Raw genomic sequence first — 13,964 nt, forward strand, 5'->3', positions numbered from 1 at the left:
GAGGAAACAAACAAAAACTGTTTTATTGGTGATTACTCCAACTGATTCCTTTCAGGCTAGGATGGTTTATTCTTAGACTGAGCCTACGATCAATGAGAGTGCTAAATTTATGAAAAAATGTTCTTTGGGAAGGAGGAGGGTGGATTATGAATAGATGGAAGCTGATGCTCAGATTAGCAGGCGTAGGGAGAGCGTGGTATGGACGAAATAAACTGCTCCTCTTGGAGCTACAGATAGAGAAGTTTCTAGAAGGAGCGTTCACATCTAGCTCTTCTATTCTATTAACTCATTTAGGCAAATGCAATATACCCAGTAGTATTTTTTTTGTGTGTGTGCTGGTACTTGCCAGTACTGAGTACCGGCATGGGTGCAAGGAGATGGCTGAGTATTGGCTTCTCTCCTTTTTTTTTTTTTTAAATACAAAAGGGCACTGATTATAACCTTAGGGAATGAGCATATAATGTTTGTCTTGGAGACACTGTTGTGTCACTGCTAATGTACACTTTTATGGTCTTCCAAAATGAAACTTACAGGAGCCAACGTCCAGCTGTTAACATAGCTTTCAGTCAGTGGACTGCAACCTAGAGATCCAATCTGTAAGTGGACAGACCTGAGATTTCACCTAGAGTGAAGTGCAGAAAGCCCAGGATTTCAGTTAAGAAATTCATTTGAGAGGAACTAAAAAGGGGTCTAAGACACAGTTGGCCCTGAAGCCATGTCTGTTGGTGACTGCTTAATCTTTTCTGTTCAGACCACAATATCTAGGACTCATAAAGCTAAAACAAATGGTATCTAGTTGTGTCCCTGAGAATTCCGGATGTTTTACAGGAGTAGGCTTAGACTTCAGGTTTTTTTAAGATCCCTAATAAGCCCTGCTGTCAGTTGTGTGATATTTGTGGATCCTTTGATCCTACTGAACTGATCAATGTGTCATCCTGAGAATTGTTACAGGACTGCTTGTTTTTTGTTAAACACTAGAGTAAACCCTTGATATAGTGATCCTGATTTAACGAACTTTAGAAATAATGGACGCTGTCCACCAGCACCGCCCCCTCCTCCCCTAATAAATATCAGCAGCTCACCAGAGGAGCCTGCCAGAGCTGCTGGGGCTGGAGGAGCTGCAGCTGCTGGGGTAGGTGATGAGTAGCTTGTGGTAGGCGAGCCCAGAGGCTCTCCTCTCTAAACAGTGCAAAGAGCCCGCTGCCAAGCTCTGTCTCCTGAGCCCGCTACTTTCTTCCCAGGTCTCGGACACAGGGCTCCCTAATGCACCTTGCAAGGTGCCTCCAGTTCTGCAGATTTAGATTTAATGGGCTTTCAGTGTTAGCAGACACCCATTCCCCCCATTAGTCTTTGAGAAGACAGTGGAATTTTCTTTAATACCCCTGATTATTTTTTTTATTTAGGGGTTTACCTAATGAATTTGAGTAGCACTTGTGAGCCAAATTCAAAAATTTTAACTTTGGCTTTTGAAATCTTCCCCTTCCAACCTTGTTTGTCACATTTTCCTGTCAACAACCTTCCATCCTTGGGGGGTGAGAGTTTATGTCAAACTTTTGAGCCTCTCCTCCTTCATTAGAGATGAAAGTTTGAGGGCCACTTTTCACCATGGACCAGAGATATGCAATGAATCAAGACGTTTAGTTGTCCTAGCTATATATATTTTTTTGTGATTAACTTTATAAAAAACATTAACACAATACTAGTGTTTCGTTATGTAAATCCAATGAGAATAGAGTGCTGTAATACTGTTTTTGTGTCCCAGAAATGTGTCTCTTCTGAGCAAGTGGATAGCAGTGAACTTGATCGGAGAAAGACTCTGCAAATGATGAGCACTGCTAAGCCTGTGGGAGACAATGATGAATTTGAGAAACAGAGAACAGCTGCTATTGCAGAAGTAACAAAGAGCAAGGAGGTTAGCATATACATTTGCTGCAATCTTTTACTTACTATGCTTGATTATTTTAGTTATATCAAGTATTTACCTCCTTACTATGAGACGTGTAGTATCTGTTTTCTTACGTTCTGTCATCTACCAAGTATTCAGAAAAATAAAAAAGGAAATCTAACCCAATAAGCCTCTGTGGAAAAGCAGAGTGTGTTTTCCGTTTTCCAAAGCAGTAATGAGATGTAGAGTAATCATGGGATATTATCTTGTGGATCTGATTTTGCCCTAAATCAATTCTACTAAAATATGCATGAATTTTATAATTCAGTTTTGCTTTAGACAAACAGTGCCATTTGAATAAGGACATTTTATTTAATAGACAGGCTGTATTTGAGTCATTTTGATGCTTGGACTAAGGTAATAAATACAGTTACTAAATTCAATCACTGTTTTCAACTGTGGAAAAACTTTGATTCATTGTATTTAGTATTGTTATGCTATGGAATTTATCATGTTTAATGCTCAGGCTATTTTATATCCCCCCTTCTGTTTTCATTTAACTTAATTTTAATGATGTGCCTCAGAGTAACTCCTAAAAGTTACATAATTTTACTTTTTATAGCCTTGTTTGGTCATAGGGAAGAAAGGAAATTCCAGCTCGTAATTTACTCTTGTATTATGGAAATTATAGTTTATATAGCCAAAGAGATTGTTAAACATTTATGTACGTGACATTTACTGCATTTTTCTGTAATAGGATAATCTTAACAGTTTTTTTCCTATAGTTAGCCACTGTGTTATGTATGGATTTTTTCCTCCTTATCTAAAGACCAAGACATTTGGAGGAGGTGGTGGCAGTACTAGAAGCAATCTTAATGTGAGTGTTGGAGGAAATCGAAACAGAGAAGTGTTCCAGAAAGAAAAAATTAAACCTGAGGGGAAAAATGAAGGTGTCTATCGTGAACTGGTAAGGCTGAGAATCTGAACAGAACCTTGAATATCCATATTTAACATGTAGACTTAAAACTACAAGCTAATGAGTGTTCCTTCTTTCTGTATAAAAGATTAAGATTTTTATATTTTACTCTTCGTTAAGATTGGTTTATTTTTGTGTAGTACCTAACTCATGGAGGATACATTTGATTAGGCTGTATATTGCAACCATTGAGAAACTCTTACACAAAAAAGTGGCATTTGCAAAGTAGTAATATTTGTGTGATAGGCTTATTACAGCAGTTCTTTACTTTCTTAAACTTTTAAAATAAATGCAGCAGCTTGCATGTTAAAGTAGCTTAACTGTTATGATCAATAACATTTTTATACCACAATTTTAGAGCCCAAAGCAAGACACTTTGAAGCCATTTTCCTTCTGGATTATTGGTTTATCATAAAAGCAGATGTTTAGTGCTTAAAGGATGGAGTGAAGTGCTGCTTCTGATATTTTGATCGTAATAAAAGAGGAGGGAAACTCCTGTTCATTCTCATGTTGGAAACCCATGTTGTTTGGGTCACAAATAATATCGTGCATTATGTAAGATAGTGGCCATTGGCAGGAGGCTGAAATCTATAAATTTTAATCAAAACAATATTTTTAAATCTTGGTCTGTTACTGGGTGTGCATAACTTAAGAGTGGCCAAACTTGGTCAGACTAAAGGTCCATCTAGCTCAGTGTCCTGTCTTCCAACAATGGCCAATATCAGCTGCCCCAGAGCAGCCAAGTCAGACTCGTGCCAGGGGGCCACACGTGGCCTTATGTTTTTTTGCGGCTTTCAACTAGATGTTAATAAAACATGTAAGTGCAGCCCGCCTGGTCACACACCCTTCTCTGGCACACATGAGTGGCAGGTGGTGGGACAAACACCAATCCCAGCTCCTTGGGCTGTCCATGTCTGGCACATCCGTATTAAAACCTGCTCCCTGGGGGTTTTAATACGCACATGCTGGACACGGACAGTCCGAGGAGCCAGGATTGGTGTTTGTCCCACTCCCCTGCCGCTTGTGCGTGCCAGAGAAGTGTGTGTGACTGCTCTAAGGAGAGGTGTGCCTGCATGGGGCAGCTGCAGGTGGGGAGCCACAGGGGCCAGAGCAGGGGCAGCTGAGGAATACGAGGCAGAGTAATATGGGGAGTGGGTATGGGGGGGTGCAGTGCAAGCCTCGTAGGGCCTGGGAGTAGTGCTTCAGGGGGCAGTGCAACCCTCAAAGGGCCTGAGTGGGCAGTGCAGTGGGGGCTGTACTGCAGTGGGAGGCAGTGCAATGAGGGCTGCACTGTAATGGGGAGCAGTGCAGGCCTCAAGGGACTGGGGGGAGTGCTGTGTAAGGCAGAAGGTGAGGGGAGTACAAGAGGGCAATGTTTCTCCTCCAGCGGAAATGAAAGAAATTCTCCTTTCCAGACTTTGTGCAATAGCTACCCGGTGTCTCTCCGCATCATGTCTTCCCCTACTGGGGGACAGCCAGTCCCACCCAGCCCCTTTTCTCTCTCCCCACTTCCTGTATGCAGGAAGAAAAGCCAGAATGTTGAATTGTGTGGTCTCCTGTGGCCCACTAAAAGTGGATCTGGAAAGTAGAATCTCTAAACTCCATATGGGTAGAGAGGCTGCTGTTGGGGCAAGGGAGAGAGTTCACTGTATTATACCCACCCCATAGCAAGGTGAGAGAGAAATACATAAAATCAGCCAAAGCATCATTCAAACCTGGTCACAATGATCAACAAAGCAGCCCCTGCACAATGGAAACGTTCCGACTTAAGTACACCCTCAGCGACACAACATCGGGGCGTTCCACGAGTGAGCAGGTGGTAATCAGTTTTTCTTAACCCTAATCTTCATTCTCCGAGTCTGTACAGCTCCATTCCCCTCAGATACTGCTCCTTTAAATTGACTCTTGCTGCCGTTCCTTCCAGCCGCAAATCTCATTTATTCATGTTGGTATCTCATGAGTTTCTTGTGTGGTAAATTATCCTCATTTTTAGAGATCATGAAACTGACAGCACCGAGAGTGCAGTTAGTCATAGAATGGAGGCATCCTGACATGTGTCTCTGCATGTTCACTGCAAAACCATCTGTCCCTTCTTTCTTTGAGATGATTTGGCTTTTCTCCCTGGTCTGCTTTCAACAGTGTTTTCTATCTCTCTCTTCCCTCACTGCTGAGTGTGTCTTTTCTCAAATTTTCTGAACTATTAATAAAATTATAAAACAGTAAAGTCCATATTACTTGTTAAATCCTCAATTTAAATTATTGTATTAGAGTCAAACAAGACCTGAAAAATATTATAAAATATACCCGAACCATAATCTATAATATTAAATAATTACAACTTTCTGACCTGCATCTGACAAAGTGGGTCTTTGCCCACAAAAGCTTATGCTCATACATTTATGTTAGTCTGTAAGGTGCCACAGGATCCCTCGTTGCTTTTGCAGATACAGACTAACACGGCTACCCCTCTGATACTTAACTTTCCGACAGAAGTACGTTTTCTTTGGTGGCCCTGAAAGCTATCGGTTTTCATTTGTGTGGCCCTCAGTGGATTTTGTGTTTGACATGCCTTTCCCAGAGGGAGTGAACAGAAGAGGCAATCATCAAGTGATGCCTCTCCTGTCATCCATTTCCAGCCTCTGACAAACAAGAGGCTTGGGCCACCACTCCTGCCTCTCCTGATTAATAGCCACTGGTGGACCTATCATGCACGAATATATCTGGTTCTTTTTTGATCCCTGTTAAAGACGTGGTCTTCAACATCTTCTGGTAAGGAGTTCCACAGGCCTACCATAGGCTGCAAGAAGAAGAAAAAAAAACTTTTTTGTTTATTTTAACTCTGCCACCAATTAGTCCCTTTTGGCGACCTTTACTTCTTACGCTATGGGGAACAAGTAAATAACATTTCCTTATTCATTTTTCCACACCAGTCATTTTATAGACCCCTATCGTATTCCCCACTACTTCCCCTTAGGCTGCTTCTACACAAGCCACCTTCCGTTAGAGGTGGCATGGCAATGAGGCAATTTGAAGCAGGCTAATGAGGTGCTAACATGCATATTCAGTGCCTCATTAGCATTGGCTACTTCAGCTTTTCTTACATCATCTGACACAAGGTTGCCTCTCTCATCCCGTAAGGGCCCCACGCCTTCCTCGATAACCCTCTTATTGTTAACATGCCTGGAGAAACCCTTCTTGTTATCCTTCACATCCCTTGCCAGCTGCAGTTCCAATTGTGCCTTTGCTTTCCTGATTATTGCCTGGCATTCTCCAGCTATATATTTATACTCCTCCTCAGTCAGCTGTCCACCTTTCCATTTCTTATATGCATCCTTTTTGAGTTTAAGCTGACCAAGGATTTCCCTGTTGAGCCAAGCTGGTTGCCTACCGTATTTACATTTTTTCCTGTGCAGCGGGATGGTTGGTTCCTGTACCTTCAGTAAGACTTCTTTAAAATAGTGCCAGTTCTCATGTACTCTTTTCCCCTTCACTGGAATAGGAGAGACTTGAATTGGTTTTCTCCTCCTGGAAGTCACATGCTTCCAGTTCTCCTCATTTTTGAGTTTCTCCTCCTCTTCTGTTTTGAGCAGCGTGATGTTCTTGCAGTATTATATGGTGCCTTCTATCCAGCAATTGACATTTCCATTTTTTATTGTTTGAGACAAGCATATTGTTGGAAAGAGGTGTCATTTGTGACATTGGGACAGCGCCGAAAAAAGAGACAAACTAGTTTGAAACGGTTAATAATTGCTTACCATATATTTATTCCTTCCAATTGCTAAACCATTATTAAACCAGGTTAGAGACTGGTTTCAAGTAATTGTTTATGTAGCAGGATTTGAACATAGGTTGAAAGTCTCTGATCTGGCACTCTCTGGTCTGGCAGCATCCATGGTCTGGCATGATGTCAGTTAGCTGGATGTGCACTTATCATGAGTGTGGCCAAGTTTCCTGTGGTCCCATAAACTTTGTTTATAGCCACCAGTCCTGGTTCTCAGTGTTTTGTGTTGATATTAGGTCTAATATATCCCTGAATGTCTTCTAAAAGCTAATAAGTAGTGGAAATGTTGGTAATGCTGCTAGACAATATTCACCTCCCATACTACTACTACTATCACTACTACCATATTCCCATACTACTACTACTGCTTAACTCTTGTACTCCACGTGGAGCACTGGTCATCTACAAGTCTCTTCCACTACAGTCTGTCTTGGGACAAAACCTCTAGCTGGCTCCAGGAGTACACCAGTTACCTGTCAATCTCAGCTGACCTTTTACACATTGTCTGAGGTCTTCCTCTTCTGCGTTTTCGTTGTGGGTTCCATGTGAGAGCTTGACGGACAAAGCTGGGTGATGGTTTTCTGACAGTGTGGTCTGACCATGCCCATTTTCTTCTCTTGATTTCAAGGTCAATTGGTTCTTGTCTTGCTGTGTTCCAAAGCTCCTCATTTGTGATCAAGTCCTGCCATTTGATGTGAAGGATGTACCTGAGGCATCTGTTTATGAATGTCTGTAGCTTGTGGTTTGAAGACTTTTTAGTACACTAGGTCTCTAGAGCACACTCCTCACATTTGTGTTGAAGATCCACATTTTCATCCTGGCAGATATTATTACTGAACTCCATATGGAATGGAGAGTCCTGAATGCAGCTGTTGCTTTATGGCTTTTGGCACTGATATTCTTATCTGTTCCTCCATAATGCTCCCCAAGTAGGTAAACTGCGCCACATCTTCCAGCTCATGCCCTCCCAATGTGGTGTTGGACTGGTTGATCCTCCTTGTCTTGGTCTTTCCTCTGTTAATGCTCAGTCCAATCGCTGAGGCAGTTTTGTCTAGTGTTGAGACCTTTTGTTTCATGCTTTTCTGTTTCTGTGAAAGGTGGGTGACATCATCAGCAAAATCAGTGTCCTCTAGTTTTTTGAAAAGTGTACTCTGAATGCCTCATTGATGGACATCTTGTTTTGCTGGTGTTCATTGCTGCTTTTCTTCCTTTCATTCCTTCACTTTCGTCAGAGTTCCTGCTGTGATTCATTCTTTGTGATGCCTTGTCCTCTTTCCCAATGTTTTATTGCAGATCTTTTTCCAGGCTGTTTTGGTGTGTTCCCAAATTTGTTCCATGATAGCATCTTTCAGGATGAGATTTACCAGAAGGTGCCTATCTGTTGGACAGCTCCACTTGGAAAATGGCTCTTGTTTCTAAATCCTTCAGCTGTTCTGTGTTGAATCTCAATCCCATCTTGGACACTTTTGTGGAGTACCTCTTGAGCTTGAACTTAAGTTTTATCATGACCAAATGGTGGTGTGAACTTACATCTGCTCCTTTTCTAGTGCAGACACCCTGCATCAGTCTTCTTAACGAACTGCTGATACAGATGTGATCAGTCTGGTTTTCTGACTGGTGGTCTGGTGAAACCCAAGCTGTAGGTATGTTGTCAATATTTCTGAAACTTTAGTTTTTCACAGATAGGGTTCTTAATCTTAATTCAACCACGTCACCTTGGGGAGAGGTGATCCAAATTTGTCTGGTCTCTACCCTTTGACCTGTCCAGTTCGGGTGACCATTCCAGGAGCTTTAGCTCCAGCTGCCATAGTCCTCTGGGTTCTTGAGACACACAAGCCACCTCACCACAACAAGGAATGGACCATGAGGTAGTCACCTCCCATGATTCAGCATTTTTCTGGTCATAAGTACCATCTGTTTTCAACAAGGTGGCTGCTTCCAGTACTGGATTTAAAAATTTTAAAACTAATGAGAGTTTTATTTATTTATTTAAGTCATAGATCATTTCATATGGTAGGTGTTTCTTACATTTATATCCTATGCTTCTGAGAGATATGCCACCGCAGTATGAGGATATCATTTATATGAAGATAAAAACTTGAATTTTTCATAAACTAGATTATAATATTCTGCCGTCGTCACATGACTAACTTAACACCACTTTCAAGAGAGGCATGGCACTGAGGTTGACATAGTCAGAACAATGAAGTATCACTCTAGCCATGCAATTATGTCAACTTAAGTGACCTTAAGAGGTGCGTCATGATGTCTACCCCCCATGACCATTCTGGTCTCTCTTTTGAGGGGCTGGCATGCCCCTTGCCTTCTAATGAATTTTTGAAATGCCATTTCCTGTTTGCTCAGCATGGAGAGATCACATAGGAGCTATGTGGCTGACCATGGGGGCTCTGTGCCTGCAGACCTTTGCGTGCCTGGAGTACACGAAAGGCGATGGATGTCCTTGAAATAGACGTGGTGCAGACACAGTTCTGATGCAGCCATAGGAATGTTGATAACTACATACAGGTTGCTTAAGTCTTTGGAGTGAAGGGCTACAGCTAGTCATGTTAAAGGTTAACCAGTAAGCATTAGGGTTTGCAGAATGCTTACTGGGTAACCACTGAACCAAACTTGTCCAAACCCCTGTGGATGGCGAGCTGTGCTAGGCTGGAGCTGTCCCAGCTGCATCAGGCCACGCAGAAGGACTTTAGGAACAACTGCTTCAGGCTGGCATGTGGGGGCACAACTGCATGGCAGGCAGGTGGGACCCTGGCCACCAGCGTACCAGCACAACCCCAGTGAGCAGACAGTAACCCAGACACAGCTGTGTCAGATTAGTGCCAGCCTAGCCTGGAGCAGTCCTGTGCCTCTTATGGGACTCCAGCCCTGGCTGCCTTGTGCTGCCCATGGATGGTTAACCGATTAGATTGTACAGCTTTAATTGTTTAACTGGTTAACTATTTTAACTGATATTTACATCCCCAGCCATAGCAAGGACATGCAGCAGTGCCACGTGAAAGTCAAGGAGCCGTGTAGCAGGTGTGCCAGAAGGCAAGGGAAGCTAACAGTTGCTCTGCTGCAGAGCTGTAGACATTCAGTTTTCAGGAAAATGTACACCAGGCTTGAGAGTGACCCCACCACTGTCTCCAAGGGCTCTGTGGATATTTGAATCACAGGGCTGGAAGGGACCTCAGGAGGTCATCTAGTCCAGCCTCCTGCTTCAAGCAGGATCAACACCCACTAAGTCATCCCAGCAAGGACATTGTCCAGCCGAGACTTAAAAACCTCAAGGGATGGAGAATCCACCACCTCTCTAGGCAACGCATTCCAATGCTTCACCACCCGTCTGGTGAAGTAGTTTTTCCTAATATCTAACCTACACCTTTCCCTCTTCAAGTTCTGACCATTACTCCTTGTTCTGCCATCTGACGCCACTGAGAACAGTTTCTCACCCTCCTTTTTGGAGCTCCCCTTCAGGAAGTTGAAGGCTGCTATTAGATCACCTCTAAGTCTTCTCTTCTGTAAACTAAACAAGCCCAAATCCCTCAGCCTATCCTCATAGGTCTTGTGCTCCAGACCCTTAATCATTTTTGTTGCTCTTCGCTGAACATGCTTCAGCAAATCCACATCCTTTTTATACTGGGGGGGCCTAAAACTGGACACAATATTCAAGATGTGGCCTCACCAGTGCCGAATAAAGAGGAATAACTACTTCTCTGGATCTGCTCGAAATACTCCTCCTAATGGACCCCAGTATGCTATTAGCTTTCTTGGCTACAAGGGCACACTGTTCACTCATATCCAGCCTTTCATCCACCATAACCCCTAGGTCCCTTTCCATCGTACTGCTGTTGAGCCAGTCGGTTCCCAGCCTGTAACAATGTTTGGGATTCTTCCGCCTCATGTGCAGGACTCTACACTTCTCCTTATTGAACTGCATCAGATTTCTTTTGGCCCAGTCCTCCAATTTATCCAGGTCCTTCTGGATTCTCTCTCTACCCTCCAACATATCTACCTCTCCCCCTAGTTTTGTGTCGTCCGCAAACTTGCTGAGGGTGCAACCCAGTCCCTCATCCAGGTCATTAATAAAGATGTTGAACAACACCAGCCCCAGAACCGAGCCTCGCGGCACTCCACTTGAAACAGACTGCCATCCAGATATTGAGCCATTGACCACTACCCATTGGGCCCGACCATCAAGCCAGCTTTCTATCCATCTTTTAGTCCAAGGATCCAATCCATATTTCCTTAACTTATGGACAAGAATGTTGTGGGAGACCGCATAAAAAGCCTTGCTGAAGTTGAGGTATATCACATCCACTGACTTCCCCGTGTCCGCAGAGCTTGTTACTTCGTCATAGAAGCTAATCAGATTGGTGAGGCAGGACTTGCCTTTCATGAATCCATGTTGGCTACTTTTGATCACTCTCCCCTCTTCCAAGTGCTTCAAAATGGATTCCTTGAGGATTCCCTCCATTATTTTCCCAGGGATTGAGGTAAGTCTGACGGGTCTATAGTTCCCTGGATTGTCCTTCTTTCCTTTTTTAAAGATGGGCACTACATTTGCTTTTTTCCAGTCATCCAGCATCTCCCTCGATCTCCAAGAGTCTTCAAGGATAATGGCGAAAGCTTCAGCAATGACCTCTGCCAATTCCCTCAGTACCCTGGGGTTTATTAAATCCAGACCCATGGACTTGTGCATGTCTATTTTTTCTGGATAGCTCAGACCTTGTTCCTTCCCCACAGATGGCTGCTCTCCACCTTCCCATACTGCATCATCTGGGACCATCATGGGGAAGTTGACTTTGTCCATGAAGACTGGGAACAGTCAGACTCACAACTTACCAGAGTGGAGTGTGAGGATGAAGTGTTGGACAAAGAAGAAAATAGGAGGGGACAGAACATCTGGGAATTCAGTAACTGAGGAAGCCAGGACCTCTTTTGGACTCCAGAGCAGTCAAACTAGTTCATACAGTGGTATATAATGTAGCCTTGTAAAGGGAAAGGAACAAGACAGCAGTGTGATTTGATATTGCAGGGACACAGATGTTCATTTAATCATGTTTTATCAAGCTGCAAGAGGTAGTGAAATAACCAGTAGAGGTAGAATTACTGTCTGCTGCTCATTCCCCTGTACAGTTATGGAGAAGGTACCCTGCAGAATATTTGAGTACTGGGATGTCACATGAATTCTCTGTAAAAAAGCTTTCTTGGAGGTCAGTGTATTTCAAACGGAAGTGAGAATATAGTGCTTGTATCTTGTGTGGATCAAGGGGAATGAGTTCATTATACCAAGTTTCCATTTATCTTGTGAAAACGTTCACAATAGGTCCTCTGTACATTGTATTATTTTTTTTTCATAGCTGGAAATACAGCTTTGAAGAGAGCCTGCAAGCCTTTTTGCAGATACTTAGGGTTTGGAGGATCAAGCTTGCAGACAGAATTGACCGCAGTAGTGCAGACAGGAGAAAAGCTTGGGAAAAGGTGTAATATGAAGCAGGAGATTATAACACTGACAGACATACAGAAGGAGCGACTGACAGACATACAGGAGGGGCTTGTTGACCTACAGATTCAAAAGATTTGTGTCCGCCTTCTGTGCAGACCACAGAGAACTGCATTCTGAGACCTCCGTGCACTTACTCCCACCACATTCCACGTGGCATCTGGGGCCATTGCAGTATGCATACCCTTCCATCCCCAAGGGGAGTACAGACAGTCAAGCTGCATGGCCACTGACTGATGTTCCCACCAACATTTTCCTTCCTTGGTCAGGCTGAATTTTCTTTTGGGCAGGTTGAAATTTGCCTGCAACGCTAATAGTGAGGCTGTGTGCGCACAGGCACAAGTACAGCCCCCCGCTCATCTATAAATATATATATTTAAACAGTTCATAAGTATGGAAGAAGAAAAAATATTAAAACAAGGGGTAATTGACAAAGAGCAGTGCTTAAGATGTTTTGTTTTTATTTGATTTCATATTAAACAAACACTATCCTTGGAATACAAGTGTTGTCATCCTTTCTAACAATTCAAGCTAATAAATGCACCAAAATGGGGCATACTGAGAACAGCTATATAAATAAATCAGACACGACCTTTAAGCATACGCATAAACAGTGCATCAGAGCCTCAGTTTAACTACTCCCATATACAACTAAACCTTCAGAATCTCCCCCACTAAAGCGGCTCTCAAAAAATGAATTATCTTCCAAAACACTAACGTACTACTGACTTTTTCAATTCACAGAACTATTCCTTTTGCATGCATGCATATTGTCTACACGCAGCTCAGCTTTTAAGGTGCTGATCAAATCTGAGTCAACTAGAAATAGTCATGCTCTCTTTGCAGATATTAATAAAATATTTACTATTCAGAACTCTACCAGTTAGCAAAGCTCTGGCCTTAATGCTAATACTCCTCCTCAAGTAAGTTCTAAAACTTTATAGAAATCACTGGCCAGATAAACAGCTTCTATAGTAAAGTTCCTCCAGTTTTAACAATATACTATGTATGTATTAGTAATACAGGATTTTTAAAAGAAATCATTCAGATCAGACTTTTCAGATATATACAACAGCCCAAAATTATTTTAAAAGAATCCTTTTTAATTCTTTTACCTTCAGCCATTAACACGTACGTAAAGATTGATTTGTTCTTTAGAGTCCATAGATACCTTAAATGTTACAAGGAGTGTATGAGAGAGTGTGTCTTTGGGAAATTGCCTTTCCCTCATGGCTCAGTTTATGGTCCTGTCCAGGATTAGCTTTCTATGGCCCAGGCTGTGAGTGCTGGGTGGCTCCTGTTGAGAACAACAGCTGTCATATACATCAGCAGACAGGGGACACTGACGGGACAACTCTGAAAGGAGTGATGTACCATTGGTGCATCGTAGAATTTCCTTTCTTCCTTGTGATAAATGTGCAAAAGATATATACCCCACCCACCTTATCTATCTGCAAAGGAGACAGAATAGTAGAACAGATTTGCTGAGCACTAGAGAAATAAATTTTAACCATCGCTGTTGTTTTGTTTTCCAGGAGAGCAGCATTCTAATCTGCCTCTTTTTTACTGGTACTCTGAACTCCATGGCCCTTGTCACTGTACTCTCAGTGTACTTTTTAATCATTAATAAATTTTATCCTCATCACTCCCCTGTAATATAGGGAGGCACTATGACTGTTCTACCAATGAGTTTGTCACAAGTTAGATTAACTTTTGGAGCCTCACATACGAAGTCTGTGACTGAGCTGAGCAATGTGTATAGGTTGCTTCAGTGTTAGTAACATAGACCATCTTTCCTATGACATTAGCAGGGTTG

General features: G+C 42.6%; 1 protein-coding gene across 5 annotated transcripts in view; it reads left to right on the plus strand.

Annotated features, from left to right (window-relative positions):
- The window catches only part of TDRD3 (tudor domain containing 3), a 345,653-nt gene that overhangs the window by 169,108 nt on the left and 162,581 nt on the right, over positions 1-13,964 (plus strand). For all 5 annotated transcript variants that reach the window (XM_074988725.1, XM_074988707.1, XM_074988715.1 and 2 more), the window contains 2 exons: positions 1,763-1,912; positions 2,715-2,852. In XM_074988725.1, the coding sequence (XP_074844826.1) occupies positions 1,763-1,912; positions 2,715-2,852 (288 nt within the window). The remainder of the gene's footprint in view (positions 1-1,762; positions 1,913-2,714; positions 2,853-13,964) is intronic.

Source organism: Carettochelys insculpta, chromosome 1 (genome assembly GCF_033958435.1).
Source record: "Carettochelys insculpta isolate YL-2023 chromosome 1, ASM3395843v1, whole genome shotgun sequence".
Taxonomy (NCBI): domain Eukaryota; kingdom Metazoa; phylum Chordata; order Testudines; family Carettochelyidae; genus Carettochelys; species Carettochelys insculpta.